This window comes from Patella vulgata, chromosome 6 (assembly GCF_932274485.2).
Source record: "Patella vulgata chromosome 6, xgPatVulg1.2, whole genome shotgun sequence".
NCBI classification, from domain to species: Eukaryota; Metazoa; Mollusca; class Gastropoda; family Patellidae; genus Patella; species Patella vulgata.
In genome coordinates, this window is record NC_065884.2 from 39,165,494 (window position 1) to 39,181,606 (window position 16,113).

Below are 16,113 nucleotides of genomic sequence, written 5' to 3' on the forward strand. Positions count from 1 at the left end.
TCTAATATGTCACATGTTTTAGGATTAACAGCTGTAAAGCACTGGTGATCTAAATATCCAAACGATAGAGAAGAATGTTTTTCGGAATCATTTATATTAGAAACCATCGACTCTATATTAGAAAACAACTGCTTTTATTTTGCTTCTAACTATTATAAACAACTTAATGGCTGTGCAATGGGGAGTAAATTCTCACCCTCGCTGGCAATTTTAGTCCTTGGATATTTAGAATTAACCATTGCTACGAAAGTAGAAGAAACATTTGTCTTGGAGACCAGCATATATTTCGAAAAACAGATTTTCATCTGGCTCCAATCATTTGATAATCTCCTTTTATTTTATAACATAATCAATAATATTCATCCGAATATCCAATTTACAATGGAAACTAGTACAGATAGAATACCATTTTTAGACATAATGGTAATCAAAAACGGGGACATTATTGAATCTGATATATATATTATAAAGATACTGATACTAAACAGTATCTCGAATTCAATTCGTGTCACCCTAAACACATAAAAACGGCTGTACCATATAATTTGGCTAGGCGTATCTGTACCATCGTGTCTAACAAGGTAACTAAATTTCAAAGACAACAGGAATTGAGAGAATTTCTGCTAGCCCGCAAATATCGCTCAAAATTAATCAATGACGGAATTCAAAGGGCTAGTAAAATACCGTTAACGGAATTAAGGAAGGTAAAGATAAAAGATACAAATCACAATATAATTGCATTTGTCACCACCTTTAATCCTCACAATCCTAATTTTTCCAGCGTAATTAAAACAAATTTTCCACTACTTCAACAAGATAAAAAATTGAAAAAACTTATAGATACACAAACGTTTATCCCGTCAAAAAGACAACCTAAAAACCTTAAATCACCATTAACTAGGGCTAAATTTGAATCATTCAGTCCAATTAAGGAAGTTGTAAAATGTGGAAGGGATAATTGCGGCACGTGTATATATTTAATTGAAGTTTGAAGGTAAATCATTTATATTTGACAGTGGAAAAGAATTTTTTGTCGATGAAAGTATGAACTGTAAAGTAACTCATGTATTATATGTCATACAATGTAGTGGCTGTGCCGAACTGTCGGTTGCACGAACAAGTTACAAAACAGAGTAACGGTTCATAGACAACATATCAGGGAACCAAATTTAAGGAAGATCCCTTTAAGTCAGCACCACGATATCTGCGGTAAAGGCGAGTTCAAAATATACCCTTTCTTTAAGATGCCGTATTCAGATCCCATGAAAATGAGATTGAAGGAACAATATTTTATTGACAAATTTAAACCCAAATTAAACATTTCAAAATATTTACAATATTATGCTATATATATTATATATTATCTACTTCATTATTATTATATTATTGTATGTTTATTCTTTCATGACGTCACGTCATTATTATTGTTATTGTATTGCATGTCTTGACAAGCTCAGACGAAACATGTAGACAATTAAACAATAGTACGTTCTTTGGGCATTTTTAACCTTTATTTAATTTTTTTTTCTATATTAACACTACTACGGTTTTAACTTCATACACACACATATATATATATATATATATATAATAATAATAATAATGAAGTTTTATATAGCGTCTTCTCCATGTTGACACATGCTCAAAACGCTTTTTGTAATGGCTCTACTGGTAAAACTGTTGAACCAGGAAAGTCTTTAGTGCGGATTTAAATTGATTAAAAGTTTGTTGATTCTTGATCTGTTGTGGAAGTTCGTTCCATAATCTAGGACCAGCTGAACTGAAAGACCTATACCCATATGACTTCAAATTATATCTTGGAACAACTAGTGAAAGTTTATTTTGAGAGCGAAGTGATCTAATAGGATTGTAGTCATATAAGAGTTCAGATAAGTATTGAGGAGCTGCATTATTGCGACATTTATACACTAATGTTAGTATTTTGTATTTGACTCGCGCCTCAGCAGGTAACCAATGTAAAGAAGCCAGCACATTCTGGATGTGATCAAACTTATGTGTCCTTGTTACTATTCGGGCTGCAGTATTAAGAACCTTTTGGATCTTGGCTAGAAATGCTTGTGGGATTCCATAGAGTAAACTATTACAATAATCAATCCTTGATAAAATAAGTGATCTCACAAGTAGTTTACAAGCGTCAGCAGTGAGATAGTTTCTGATGTTGCATATATATAAAATATCTTTTTGCGACACATCAACATGGTATTGTAATGCTTGGCTAAGGAACTAAGGAATTATTTAAAGTTGAACCAAGGATTATTAGACACGTGGGGATTGTACAAACGCATAATAATGGCAGACATGCACCCATATGAAAATAAGAGGGTCTCAATGCTACAATGTATTACGCACACTTAATAAATAGTGGATAACTTATAATTTCTATTAACAATAAAATCTACATAGACTATTGAAGATGTATTTACAGCTAAAATATATTTAAATTTTAAATATGAACCCATTTAAAATTATGGAACTAGAATTAAGAATGTCCTATTCTACTGAATTTGATCTAGGTATCTGATTCATAAAATACGTGTATATTAAAAATCGCCAAGTTTCAAAATTCACCGAGTCTTTCAATTCCCAAACCATCAAACCAAATCGAATTTTTAACCGCGTTAAGTTAATTATACAACAATTATTTTAAAAAGTGTAATTACAAACTCCGCGATTTAAACATTTACATAGGAACAGTATATATAATACATGGGTTATTCTAAAAACACCAGCAAACGAAACATATATACAAAAGAGAAAGACCGTACGATAATAGGATGGAGATGGTATAATTAAAACATGCATTATTTACAATGAAAAGACAAAGTAGAATCACTTTTCATATAGAATATGAGGTGAATTATGGTATTTCACGTGTACGCGCAATTAGGACCATTTAACCCGAAATGACCTCCCTGGTTTGACGTGATCGTGTTTTTGTTTTGATTACCGAGAAGCGTCAAATATTGCTTAGCTAATGTAGCCAAGATAAATTTTGATCCAAACGATCCTAACATGCGTCAATTATCATACCATAATAAACATGTATTATCTAACATGTATTATATTATCAACAACAAATAATTTTAAATCAATTTTTATCAAACTACACGCGATTGTCTTCTGTTTTGTATTACAAATTCATAGTGTTGAAACATTTTCTTCTTTTAAACCACATTGTAATTTCTTTAATGTACACCACATCAGATGCTGACACTTTGGCGTATGCCGACAAATCTGGTAATATCCACCAACTGCATGGTAGCTTATGGCTTTACAATATTTACATTGCATTCAGATATATTTCTTGAAATAACAACTAATGATATTGATTCAATGGCTCTACATTGCATTCAGATATATTTCTTGAAATAACAACAAATGATACTGATTCACATTCACACTGTCCTAAACGTTCAAGTTTCTAATAAAAAAATATTATGACAACGTCACACCCATTCTTCTTAACGCTAGCATGGCGTTGATGGCTTTCTAAAATAAAATAAAATAAAACACGAATTAATGCAATTCGAATTAATAAAATTGATTAATAAGTAGCATTGATATTGGTTTCAAAAGTGTGAAAAGAGAAGTGGATCTTCTAGGAGCAAACACTATCTCGTGCATGACATCCGTCTGTTTAAAATACTAGTCAATGTGAAAAGAATTGATGTCTGGGGGGAAGTGCATGTATTGTTTCAGACAGTTAAGGATACACGCCCCGTCGGTACAACCAATCCCCATCGATCCACCCCCATCCTGCTCCTGAATGTTATCATAGTTTGTTAAAAGCACAGGCACTTGAAGGGATTAAAATAAAATTGCTTACTACTGCTTGACTATATATTATAGTATATATAATATATAGTCAAGCAGTAGTAATAAATTTTATTTTAATCCCTTCAAGTGCCTGTGGTTAAAAGTTATCCACTAGATACATACTTGCCATTTTCGACGATATACAAACTTTCTTAATCTCTTAGTAGATAGGGACCTCTCTGGTAAATGGCCTTCTCGTTTTAGTGATCTCTGTAAGAGAAAGAAAATAAATACAGACTAGATCTGCTATGCAGATATGAAAGCTTTCATATTCACGGTCAGTTTCTAGCACATGTCATGGGTTATATAAAGAATCTCAACAAGGAAAAAGAATTATTAAAATCGATCAAAACTCGAAGTTTTATGCGTATATATAGTGAGTAACATTGCACCCGGAAAAAAAAAATCTGGGAAATAATTGAGACTTGTATTGCTGTAATCGAATTGACTCCCCATTCCAGAAGTTTAAAGTAGCTAAGTCTCTAACTCAATATCATCAAAAATCTTCGACATTGACTACACGAATTATTTGTCAATTCAAATCAACATTGGTCTTGTGGTCTTACAGGGAAAAGATGGGCTTCTGATATCCAATATTCAAGACAAAATAAACATTATACCATTGGTACACGAATCGTGTACCATAATGCGTTTAAGCGCCATTTGGAACAACGGACTCAAAGAACAGGGCTAGACATATTCCACAAGTCATGTCAAATGGTGACGCTATATTCTTATCTGGAGAGCATGCGCAATAAATACCACCGGTGTAGAAAGGAAAAACCAGACGCTAAAGATCCCATTGACATGAAACTTCTGGCGTATTTCGCCAAACAAACTGATTAGAAATTACAGTAAAAGCAGACACGATTGAATGTAAATCAGTTTATATACATTCACATTACATTATTATATGCGTTACGACCCATTATTGTCAATTTCTAAGTCCCAAATATTAGCGATTTAGCTCCTTTAAAATACGGATCTAGATGTTGAAAAACGGGACAGATGAGAAAATGAAATGAAAATGGCGGAAAATAACTAAAAAATGGCAGGAAAATGTCGAACAAGAAAATTGGGTCGTGTGATGATCATTTGGAAAATTAGGCAACCCTAAATTGCACGGTTATTAATATGAAATGGGCTTTAACGTCCTGCTGTTCTGCTTCTACTGGGCTAATTAAGACAGGCATACGCTATACAGAATGCTATGTGGGAAACTATGGCCTACTCTTATATAGAATTTCAACTGCCAAGGGATCTTTTACGTGGACCCCAATTTATAGACGGGTCCTCAGTTGATCGACCCATCCGAAAGATTAGACAGCTGTGCTTGTCAACCCCTCCGTTTTGTACCACTGACAAGGGGAAACGACGCTGGAAAATGCTGATATTTATGCGTATATATAGTGAGTAACATTGCACCCGGGCAAAAAAAAATTTGGGAAATAACTGAGACGTGTATTGCTGTAATCATTTCATTTTTGTTATTTTAAAACTTGAAAGATATTTAAAAATGATCATTAATCGGTCAAAAACTCGCGAAGTTAATGCCATTTTTTACTCGTAAACAACTTTGTCGGCACGAAAAACGTCAAAGGCAAAATTCGAAATTTTGACATTTTCAAATACCATAAATTCATTTTGGAAACAGGGGACGTATTCTCCAAACTACGGCCTATTGTTTTCATTTTCATGTCCGTTATCATCGATTTTTCACTTTTTCTCATATTCAGTTCAAAATGGTGACCATCAGTTGGCCGGTATCAAAATTCTGATCCGATAGATTTTTAGGCATTCCTTCAAGGATTCAGAAAATGTAACTCCCATGTCTCTAAGTAAAATATTGCAAAGGCCTTATGGATTTTAAACGTTTCACAATGGTGGTACTTCCGGTTCAGTCGGCAGACTTCATATTTTGTGTACACATCAGTACTTTCTTAGCTAATACAGCATAAAAAAAAATCAAGGCAATCTGAGCTGTATTTCGTCGATTTTTTTTAAATTTTTGATCCTTAATTTCATCAAAGGGAGATAATTTAGAAAATTTATAATGACATCTGCCAAGTTGCATCAGTATGTTCTACCTACATATTAAATTTCATGAAAATCGTGCAACTATTAAAGAAGTTGTCAAGTTGGCCTCAACTTCTGGTTCGAAATCACAGAGACGTATTTTCGAAATTCGAAAATCCGAAATTGCATATTTGAAGTAAATGTTTCAAGGAACTCAAAGAAAAAAGAATTAGTAAAATAGGTCACAAAGTTACAGCAATGTAGGTCAAATACACTCGTCCGTAAAATTCGGTGATATAGTATTCGTAAAACGTTTTGAAAATATATTTGATCAAAAGCTACCACCCATTTTTTTTTTGGGGGGGGGGGAGGGGGGGGCGGGGGTGGGTGGGTAGGTTAAAGTTTCAGAAAAATCCTATGGTTAGATTCTGAGAAATCCGATTTGCATATGCAATATGAAAGCTTAATAATAATAATCTTAACAAAAACAATAAGCTTTCATAATGAATAGGTGGTCTGGTGGATCTTTTTTCATAGATCAAGAGTTTTTATTTCTATCTTTAGACAGATTATTATTACCATCACGCCTTTCCTTTACCAATGTACACCATACATAGGTAAAAATATACATAGCTATAAAAAAAAGAGTTATTCCCAGACACTTTGTTTACGATAATTTATATAGCGAAATATCATAAATACCCACCCTTAACCACTGATGTTCTAAACAGTCGGCAGCAGATAGCCTTTTCCTGTAATAACAAGATCCGGTAAAAACATTAATGACCACCATAGAAAGTTAAATACCACATATCGTCATATCAACGCATTTGTTAACAAACCAATTAAAGCTAAGGTCAGGGTCAATTATCATAAAAAAATACCAACTGGTCTTCAAACGATCAATTGATATGTTGGCGGAAAGAAACTTATCTGCATTTAATCAGTGTCTTATAAAAGATGTAAATCTGATCTCATGTACATGTGATTTCATTTTCATCATGAGCGTAGTATTGTCAAATCTAAAGCATTTTGAGGAACAATTTAAAGTGCCCAATGGAGGGGTTTCATGGTTGGTGATTCCGGGTCGCCGACCAAGATAGTTTGGGTGTTAGTTACTAGTCTCCTATTAACCCGGAGAATAAACCCAACGATGAAAAACCACGGCTACACTATCCAGAAACCTGTCACAGATTTTAGATTTTCTGCACCTGGGAATGTTTCTCTTCTTTTATTCCAAACATTATTTCTAGCTACTAAATGTATTAATGGATATCTTACCTTTTATCCTTGATAAGTAGCTTGGAAATGAAGTCTTTAGCTTCCTTGGAAATGCTGTCGAATTCCTCTGCATTGAAATCCCATGTTGCAGAAGTTACATTGGCAAGAGTTTCTGATTCCGAATCCCCCATGAACGGCGAAAGACCAGACAACCTAAAGAAATAAAAGGAATAAAATCGAACACAGGAAACATTAAATCGTGATCGTTAGAATGTCATATTCGTCTATGTTGACATCGAAAGCGGACTGGCTGTATAATAACAAAAATTAACGAAATCATCTCTTTATGGCAATATATCCCTTATGACATAAGATAACGTATGTTGTATTTATAACATTTCCCGGGTACGTCTAAGCACGTATTCATTCATCTACTGAAAACATAGCTTGTCCGGTAAAGAAACATGCGCCCATGGCAGCCAAGTCGTCCAATGGGTGCACAAACATATTCGTTTATTTATTCTTTTGTAGTTATAAAACAACAAACAAAACTGGTCAAGAGTAACAACTCATTAAATAACTCAGAAATCATAATACGACCACATTTCAAAGTGGGCATATAAAAACTCACAATATAATGCAAAAGTATACAACAAAAAAGTACAACGGAGAGGTTATATCAGTTTCCACAATAAGGAAGCTTAATTTATTTCATAATTTAAGATAAAATTTAATATTTCGTGTACTTACAATACATAACATATGACACCAACACTCCACATATCAGAAGCTGTGTTGATTGGGTCAAAGTTGACAACTTCCGGTGCTACAAACTCAGGGGTACCAAATAGAACTCGTAGATCTTCTTTAGGATTATATTTTCTAGCCAAACCAAAATCTATAATCTTTATCCGGTTCCCTTCTCTTGATAAACATAATATATTTTCAGGCTGAAAAGAAAAACAAATCAAATATTATATTTGAATATAGGTTGCCAGGCAACAAAACATACGCCCACAGCAGCTAAATCGTCCGTGCAGTCGACAAGGGTTGTCGCATATTTATTCTTTTGTAGGTAATTAGGGGAATTTAATAGACAATTTCATACAAATGACATTATAATATTCGTCGTTTGAGGGTTCACAAGGTTCTAAAAACTAAAATAAGGGCCGTAACTCTTGAAGTAATCTCCAGAAATTGTTGAAATTCGACAGGCTTTTTCGTTTTACTAATTCAAATAATGCATATAAATTTCATACTGATCGGATGATAATTTTTGTCGTTCGAACGTTCGCAAGGTTCAACAAAGTAAAACAAGGGCCATAACTCTAGAAATAATTGACGGAAATTGCTGACATTTAATAGACTTCTTCATTTCACTAATTTAAATGATGCATATGAATTTCATACAGATTGGTTGATAATTTAAGGGCCATAACTCTAGACATAATACACGGAAATTGCTGAAATTCAATAGGATTCTCCTTTTTACTAATTTAAATGACGCATATAAATTTCCTACAGATCGGCAGATAACTTCCGATGTTAGAGCGCTCACAAGGTGCAACAAAGTGAAACAAGACTCCTAACTCTAGAAGTAATAAACGGAGATTGCTGAAATTCAAGAGGATTCTTCTTTTTACTAATTTAAATGACACATATAAATTTCATACAGATCGGCAGATAACTTTAGATGTTAGAGCCTTCACAAGGTGAAACAAGGGCCATAACTCTAGACATAATAAACGGAAATTGCTGAAATTCAATAGGTTTCGTCGTTTCACTATTTTAAATAATGCATATAAATTTCACAAAGATCGGATGATAAATTTTGGAGTAAGAGCGTTCATAAGAAAACAAGGGCCATAAACAGAAATTATTGAAATTAAATGGGCTTCTTCATCTCACTAATATCAACAACATATATCAATTTTAAAACAATCGGACCATAACTTTTGGCGTTAAAGCGTTCACAAAAAATTGTGGACGACGGACGGACCGACAGACGGGCGGACGGAAGGGGCGACGACAAAATACGACCACATTCCAAGGTGGGCGTATAAAAAGTCGAAAAATTGTTAAATTACTGGAAATGCTCTTCTAATTTTTTTTAAACTGCCCAATGGATGTTTCTGAAACTTATGGTACAGGAAGTTAAGTTCCCATTCCACTTGTTAAATCTATCCCAACAATGATCTGTAAACCAGTAGTAATCGAAAAAAATATTCGATATTTGAACCCCCCCCCCCCCCCCAAAAAAAAAAACCCAGTAAAAAATAGGTGCTCTTGCGAAAATTGTGATTTCACCATCGGGTGTGATCGGATCAAAACAACTAAAGTATCGTTTGGTAGCTAGATGAATGGGGTTTTGTATGACACTCTTCCTGTCTGATTCCTGAAAGCCGGTTCAGTGCTGCTTGCCGGTCTAGTTATTATTATTTATCGTGGGAGCATATTTCTTCATGATTGAAAACAGATATCGATCTGGGACTAAACTTTCTATCAAGAAATCATGTGGTGGTTACTTGATAAACTATATTTGAAACTTCTGCGCAGACAGGAAGTGGCCGAATTTTGAACGGTGGCCAGAAATTAAAAATCGGCAGTGGTTTAGCCAATTCTTTACCTATTTTCAAACAAATGCCATTTTAAGAAACCTCGAATCTTTTCCGAGACAATGGCTATCTCGCATTTTTTCAATTTCGAACATTCATCTATGGCTTTTATCGTTCGAAATTTGAAAACACGTTGTTTACGAGACAATTTTTGTTATTTTTCAAAATTTTCAAATTTGACCTACATTTTTGGATACCTGAAGCCCACCCGATTCCAGTAATATAAGTTTCGTTCAGAGTTATCGCCCTTTATTTTTCGATTTTTATTTTAATTTTCTGTCCATTTTATAACCCTTATATTTTTTTTTAGAAAGATTCAATAGATGTTTCTGAAACTCCTGGAACATAAAGCAATTTCAACAACGATTCGTAAACCGGAAGTAGTCGATATATTGTGCAATATTTAAAAAAAAAAAAAAAAAAAAAAAACCACACGCGGAAAATGGGTGCTTTTGGGGGAAAAAAGCGATTTCTCCGTCGGATAGTAACGTATTGAAACAACTAAAATATTGTCGAATGGCCCGATGAGTGGACTATTGTATGATACCCAATTCATACAGATATCGTGATCGGGAAGCAAAATATGACACGCCCAAAATCAAGTATTTTCCGATTTGGGGTCTCTTTGGACGCCTGTATCTCGAAAACTGCCCCAGCGAATTTTCTTTCTTAAACTTTCTCTATCGAGAGTACCTTCGGTAGTCTTGTGCATGAAGACATTTGATAGGACTTTGAAATAACTGGAATAGGAGAAAAAAGGGACTAAAAATCGAAAAAAAAGAAAGATGAAAAATCGTTAAATTTTGGAAAATGCTCTATTAATTTTTTTATTTTTACAGATTTTCAAAAGATAGGTTGCCAGGCAACGAAACATACGCCCACAGTAGCTAAATCGTCCGGGCAGTCAACAAGAGTTGTCGCATATTTTTTACTTTTTTCAGTAATGAAACATTTATCATACACTAAAATCTGATTAAGAGTAACAACTCATGAAGTAATTATCAGAAAACCATTAGAATTTGTTTGGTTTGTTTCAAAATCAATATACTTGTTCGTCTCATCTGAAGTCAATCGGATGATAACATAAGCCTCTAGAGCGTCACAAGATTTTTCAAAGCGATCAAGGGCTATAACTTTGGCAGTAATTATCGGAAATTGTTGAAAATCAATAGGATTCTTCGTCTCATGACCTCAAACACTGCGTATAAATTTAAAGTGAATCGGATATTAGCGTTAGCCTCTAAAGCGGCCATAAGTTTTTTTGAAGTGATCAAGGGCCATAACTCTGGCAGTAATTATCCGAAAATGCTGAAAATCAATAGGCCCCTTTGTCTTTTGACCTTAAACACTGTGTATAAATTTAAAGTCAATCGGATATTATGTTTAGCCTCTAGAGCATCCACAGGATATTTTGAAGTGATCAAGGCCCATAACTCTGGCAGTAATTATCGGAAATTACTGAAAATCAATAGGCTTCTTCGTCTCATGACCTTAAATACTGTGTATATATTTAATGTAAATCGGATATTAACTTTGGCCTCTAGAACGTCCACTAGATTTTTTGAAGTGATCAAGGGCCTTAACTCTGGCAGTAATTATCCGAAATCTCTGAAAATCAATAGACTTCTTCGTCTCATGACCTTAAACACTGTGTATAAATTCAAAGTCAATCGGATATTAACTTTTATTATTATTATTATTACAGCATATATATGGTGCGCCCTTTCATATAACATGTTCAGGGGCACTTTACAAAGTGATAATGTAATCATAAATAAACAACAAGATTATGGACATGTTTACGATTGTATACAGAGTCAGTTAAAAGCCTGATTAAATAAATGTGTTTTAAGTTGTTTTTTAAAAGAATATAGAGATGTACAACGTCTTAAACTAAATGGTAGATTATTCCATAAAACAGGTGCTTGACAACTAAAAGAGCGCTGACCATAAGAGACTAGTTAAACATTTTGGACTTTAAAAGTAGTTTATCTGATGTTCGTAATGTTCGGCCAGGTGCATAAAATTCTAAAAGATCTGAGAGGTAAACAGGAGCTAAATTATTTAAACATTTAAAAGTAAGTAATAAAACCTTAAAATCAATTCGATATTTAACAGGTAACCAGTGTAAATTATATAAAACAGGAGTTATGTGGTCACATTTCTTAGTTAAACATGCATTATGCAAGAGCAAAATCTGCTTATTACAAGTCTTTCTTTAGGCCTGAAATGTTATCTAAATTATCAATTAGACATTAATTAACTTATCCAGGCCATAATAAACTCTCGATGTCAAGGCTAGCCTTCGATGTTGGCTGGATTAGATTCCTATATGCCGCTAACGGCCATTGATAATCAAATAAAAAAAAGTGGATAATCGAGACTATGCTGTTTATATTAATGATTTTAGTAATGATGACCGAGACTATGCAAAAATTAATGATGACCCGCTTCTTTCTGGCTCATAGTGGACCAATTTGACTGAAATTTTCAGCAAATTACCTTTACACTATCTAGTTTTTAACTATTATAGCGAAAACTGCCATCTCTTTATCTTATCTCCCATAATGTATCTTTAAAGTAGCAAGTCTAGCTGCAGTATTCTGTACTTTTTGTAATTTATCTATAAGCTTTAAAGGTAAACCAACTAAAAGTGAATTAAAGTTATCTAATCGAGAAGTGACCAGAGAATTAACAAGTGACTTAGTCACCTCTACAGTTACACATTTACGTATTTTACCTATATGTCTGATATTAAAATAGCACAATTTACAAATATTATTTACTTGAGCTCTCATAAGCATAAAACTATCAAAGATTGCGCCAATATTACGAGCAGCATAAGATAAAAAAATATATCACAATTACCAATTACAACAGGGGGGTTATCATGTGCAAATTTACTTAATTGATGCCTTTAGCCTAATAACAAATATTCGGTTTTATCATCATTCAATTTTAGAAAGTTCTTTGACATCCATTTTCTAATTTCACTAATACAGTTCTCAAGTTGCAATTTTGATAAATTGAAAGAAGGACAATTAGGTGTAAATGAAATATATAATTGAGTATCATCGCCATACAAATAAAAGCCGAGACCATATTTTCTGACAATATCACCTAATGGTGACGTATAGAGGGTAAATAAAATCGGACCAAGAACAGAACCTTGGGGAACCCCAGATGACAAAACAGATTCAGACGACGATTTACAATTAACTAAAATACACTGATTTCTACCCACAAGATAGCTTTCTAAAAGATTTAATGCAAAGCCACAAATACCGAATTTAAATTGAAGTCTACGCAGAGCGTCAACAAGATTGTTCAAAGTGATCAAGGACCATAACTCTGGCAGTAATTATCGGAAATCGCTGAAAATTACTTTTTCGTCTCATGACCTTAAGGGCAAGGTAAAGTGACACCATCTTGTGTGCATAGTAGTCTCAACACCAACAAGGCTGAAGATATTATTTCCCAACACAGAATAGTGGCCCTTGGATACAAACGTCCAAAATAAACTCTATTACTCACAATACACTATTTCACTGTCAATACCCCTTTAATTCGTACATCCGCGTGTTATCGCGTAAACGAAAATTTTAGTTTCATCACTTTCTTGCCCAATCGCGGTTACACCTTCAGACAAAACGATAAAACTTGGGGACAGCTATTATCTCTCTATTTATACTCTGATCTATGTAATACAGTAGTCGAATCTTAAATTTGCGAGTTGCTTTCCTATTTCCTTGTAGTGTGAGATTTCCACGTCCTTGCTACCACGGGTTGGGATCCGCCATTTTCTTTTTCAATCTTGAAAATGACCCATCATATCTTTAGACGAGTGATGCGGATAATCTTTAAACTGACAACGCTTGAATCGATATGCAAAGGTTTCATTTACATCACCATACATACAATTATGTCGTATTCCCATTAGTAATAACACATTTCGCCGTTGTATAAAAGTAAACAATGGTTCGTAGGTAGCTTTCGTGTCCAAATATCTGGAATGTCCTTGACCTTATGCTTAAATCAATGAGCAAAGTGTTAATTTTAAATACATATTTTTAATTTTTTAATTTAAACAACTGCGGAATACGATTAATTCATATCTAAATACAAATGAGGTGTCATTTACGGGATTTGATAATATTAAAAAAATAAGTCATGCATGAACTCAGAAAGATAAATAAAAATGCAGTAAATACTTTTTGACTTATATTATCACAATTATCCTTACATCAGGTGGTAAATCGTAATATTATAGACTATTGCGCTCCATTTGCAAGAACTGTCACATCTATCAACATTATTCATATGGACCGTAAATTGATGAAAACTGAAATGTGAAAATCTAAGCTGTCATGGCTGCCGTTGTCAAGTGTTGGTAAATGTTAGCAAAAAGGCTTGTTTCTAAATTTTGGATAGATTATTATTCATTTATGTTAGAAAAATAATCATGTTGAGGGTTTGACACCAAGATATAATTTTTGTGAGACAAATTCATTTCTATGGAGTACCATTTGAAACACATCATATTTTCCAATCAATCATTCAGCTGGATAAGATTAAACAATGTGTTGAGTGTGAATAAATATTTAATAAAATTTATAACAATTTATTTTACTGGAAAACTCAGTCAAAATGTTCAATGTTTAATTGTCAGTGCATCTATATGCTTCCTGACACAAAGTTTCAAGAATTGAATTAAGAAGTAATACAAATGATAACAATGTGTATTCATTATAAAAAATTGCTGAAAACCAAAAGCAGTTTCAAGGAAATTGTGATGCAGTATTTACAATTTTCCATACAGACCCGAAACATTTAATCCAAATGATGTTTATGATGGTACTCCATACAAAAAGTCTGAAAGCAGTCCCTTGAAAAAAGATAGGTTGCCAGGCAACAAAACATACGCCCACAGCTAAATCGTCCAAGCGGTCGACAAGGGTTGTCGCATATTTATTCCTTTGTAGGTAATTGGGGGCCTTTACAAGACAGTTCCATACAGATCAGATTATAAATTTTGTCGTTTGAGGCTTTACAAGGTTCTACAAACTGAAACAAGGGTATCAACTCTGGAAGTAATCTACAGAAATTGTTGAAATTTAACAGGCTTTTTTTCGTTTTACTAATTTAAATAATGCATATAAATTTTCATACAGATCACATGATCACTTTTGTCATTCAAGCGTTCACAATCGCCATAACTCTAGAAATTATTGACGGAAATTGCTGAAATTCAATATCGGATGATAAATTTCATGAATGGAGAATTAACATGGTTTAACAAAGTGAAACAAGGGCAATAACTCTAGAAGTAATTATTGTAAATTGCTGAAATTCAACAGGCTTTTTCGTTTCACTAGTTTAAATCATGCACATGATTTTCACAAAGATCGGGTGATAACTTTTGGCGTTAGAGCGTTCACAAGGATCAATAAAGTGAAACAAGTGCCATAACTCTAGACGTAATAGACGGACATAGCTGAAATTCAATAGGTTTCTCCGTTGCACTAATCTAAATAATGCATATAAATTTCACAAAGATTGTGTGATAACTTTTGGCGTTGGGGTGTTCACAAGGTTTAAGAAAGTGAAACAATGGCCATAACTCTAGACGTAATAAACGGAAATTGCTGAAATTAAATAGGATTCTTCATCTCACTAATGTAAACAACATATATCAATTTTAAAACAATTGGATGATAACTTTTGGCGTTAGAGCGTTCACAAGAAATTGTGGACGATGGACGGACCGACCGACGGACGGACGGACGGGGGCGACGGCAATATACGACCACATGTCCATGTGGGCGTATAAAAATGGACAATTTTGACATGAAACTTCTGGAACTTGAAGAACTCCGTTTTATAAAAATGTTTAATGCAAAGCTATGTAAAATTCTAAAAATAGTTACTATCTCTTGTAACTTTTGACGTCGCTATGACGGTCGAAAGTATCTGGCGGAATGTGATAAATTTATCAGTTTTTATGAATCGTTAAAAGTTAAAAATTGTGGTTATATATATGAAAAGTTAAAGATAACTACTCTTAGGTATTAAATACACAAAAATATAAAAGTGTTTGAAAAAAGAACTACATTATTTGTCGATTACTAGCACTTTCGCTTATTACCAAAATGTTGATTATCTGAAGTCCATCGTCCACAATTTCTTTTCAAAAGGGGGTCACGGTGGCTAAGTGGGTAGACGCTGGCTCGCTAGCCTGGAGGTCGGGTGTTCGATCCTTGCATTGGTCGAGAAAGTTCACCCAGATTTTCCGGCGTGGTTCCCCCTTGTCAGTGATGCAGGACGGAGGGCCTGACAAAGACAGCTGTCCAGTCATTCGGATGAGACAAAAAACCGAGGTCCCATGTACACATTGGCTTGCACGTAAAAGATCCCTTGCCAGTTG

General features: G+C 33.9%; 1 protein-coding gene across 7 annotated transcripts in view; it reads right to left on the bottom strand.

The window, feature by feature from the left end:
• Positions 1–3,099: 3,099 nt before the first annotated feature.
• The window catches only part of LOC126825405 (myosin light chain kinase, smooth muscle), a 103,720-nt gene continuing 90,706 nt past the window's right edge, over positions 3,100–16,113 (bottom strand). For all 7 annotated transcript variants that reach the window (XM_050555070.2, XM_050555069.2, XM_050555068.2 and 4 more), the window contains 5 exons: positions 7,825–8,024; positions 7,135–7,287; positions 6,560–6,605; positions 3,961–4,047; positions 3,100–3,510 (listed from right to left, as the gene is read on the bottom strand). In XM_050555070.2, coding sequence (XP_050411027.1) covers positions 3,457–3,510; positions 3,961–4,047; positions 6,560–6,605; positions 7,135–7,287; positions 7,825–8,024 — 540 coding nt within the window. In that variant the 3' untranslated portion in view covers positions 3,100–3,456. The remainder of the gene's footprint in view (positions 3,511–3,960; positions 4,048–6,559; positions 6,606–7,134; positions 7,288–7,824; positions 8,025–16,113) is intronic.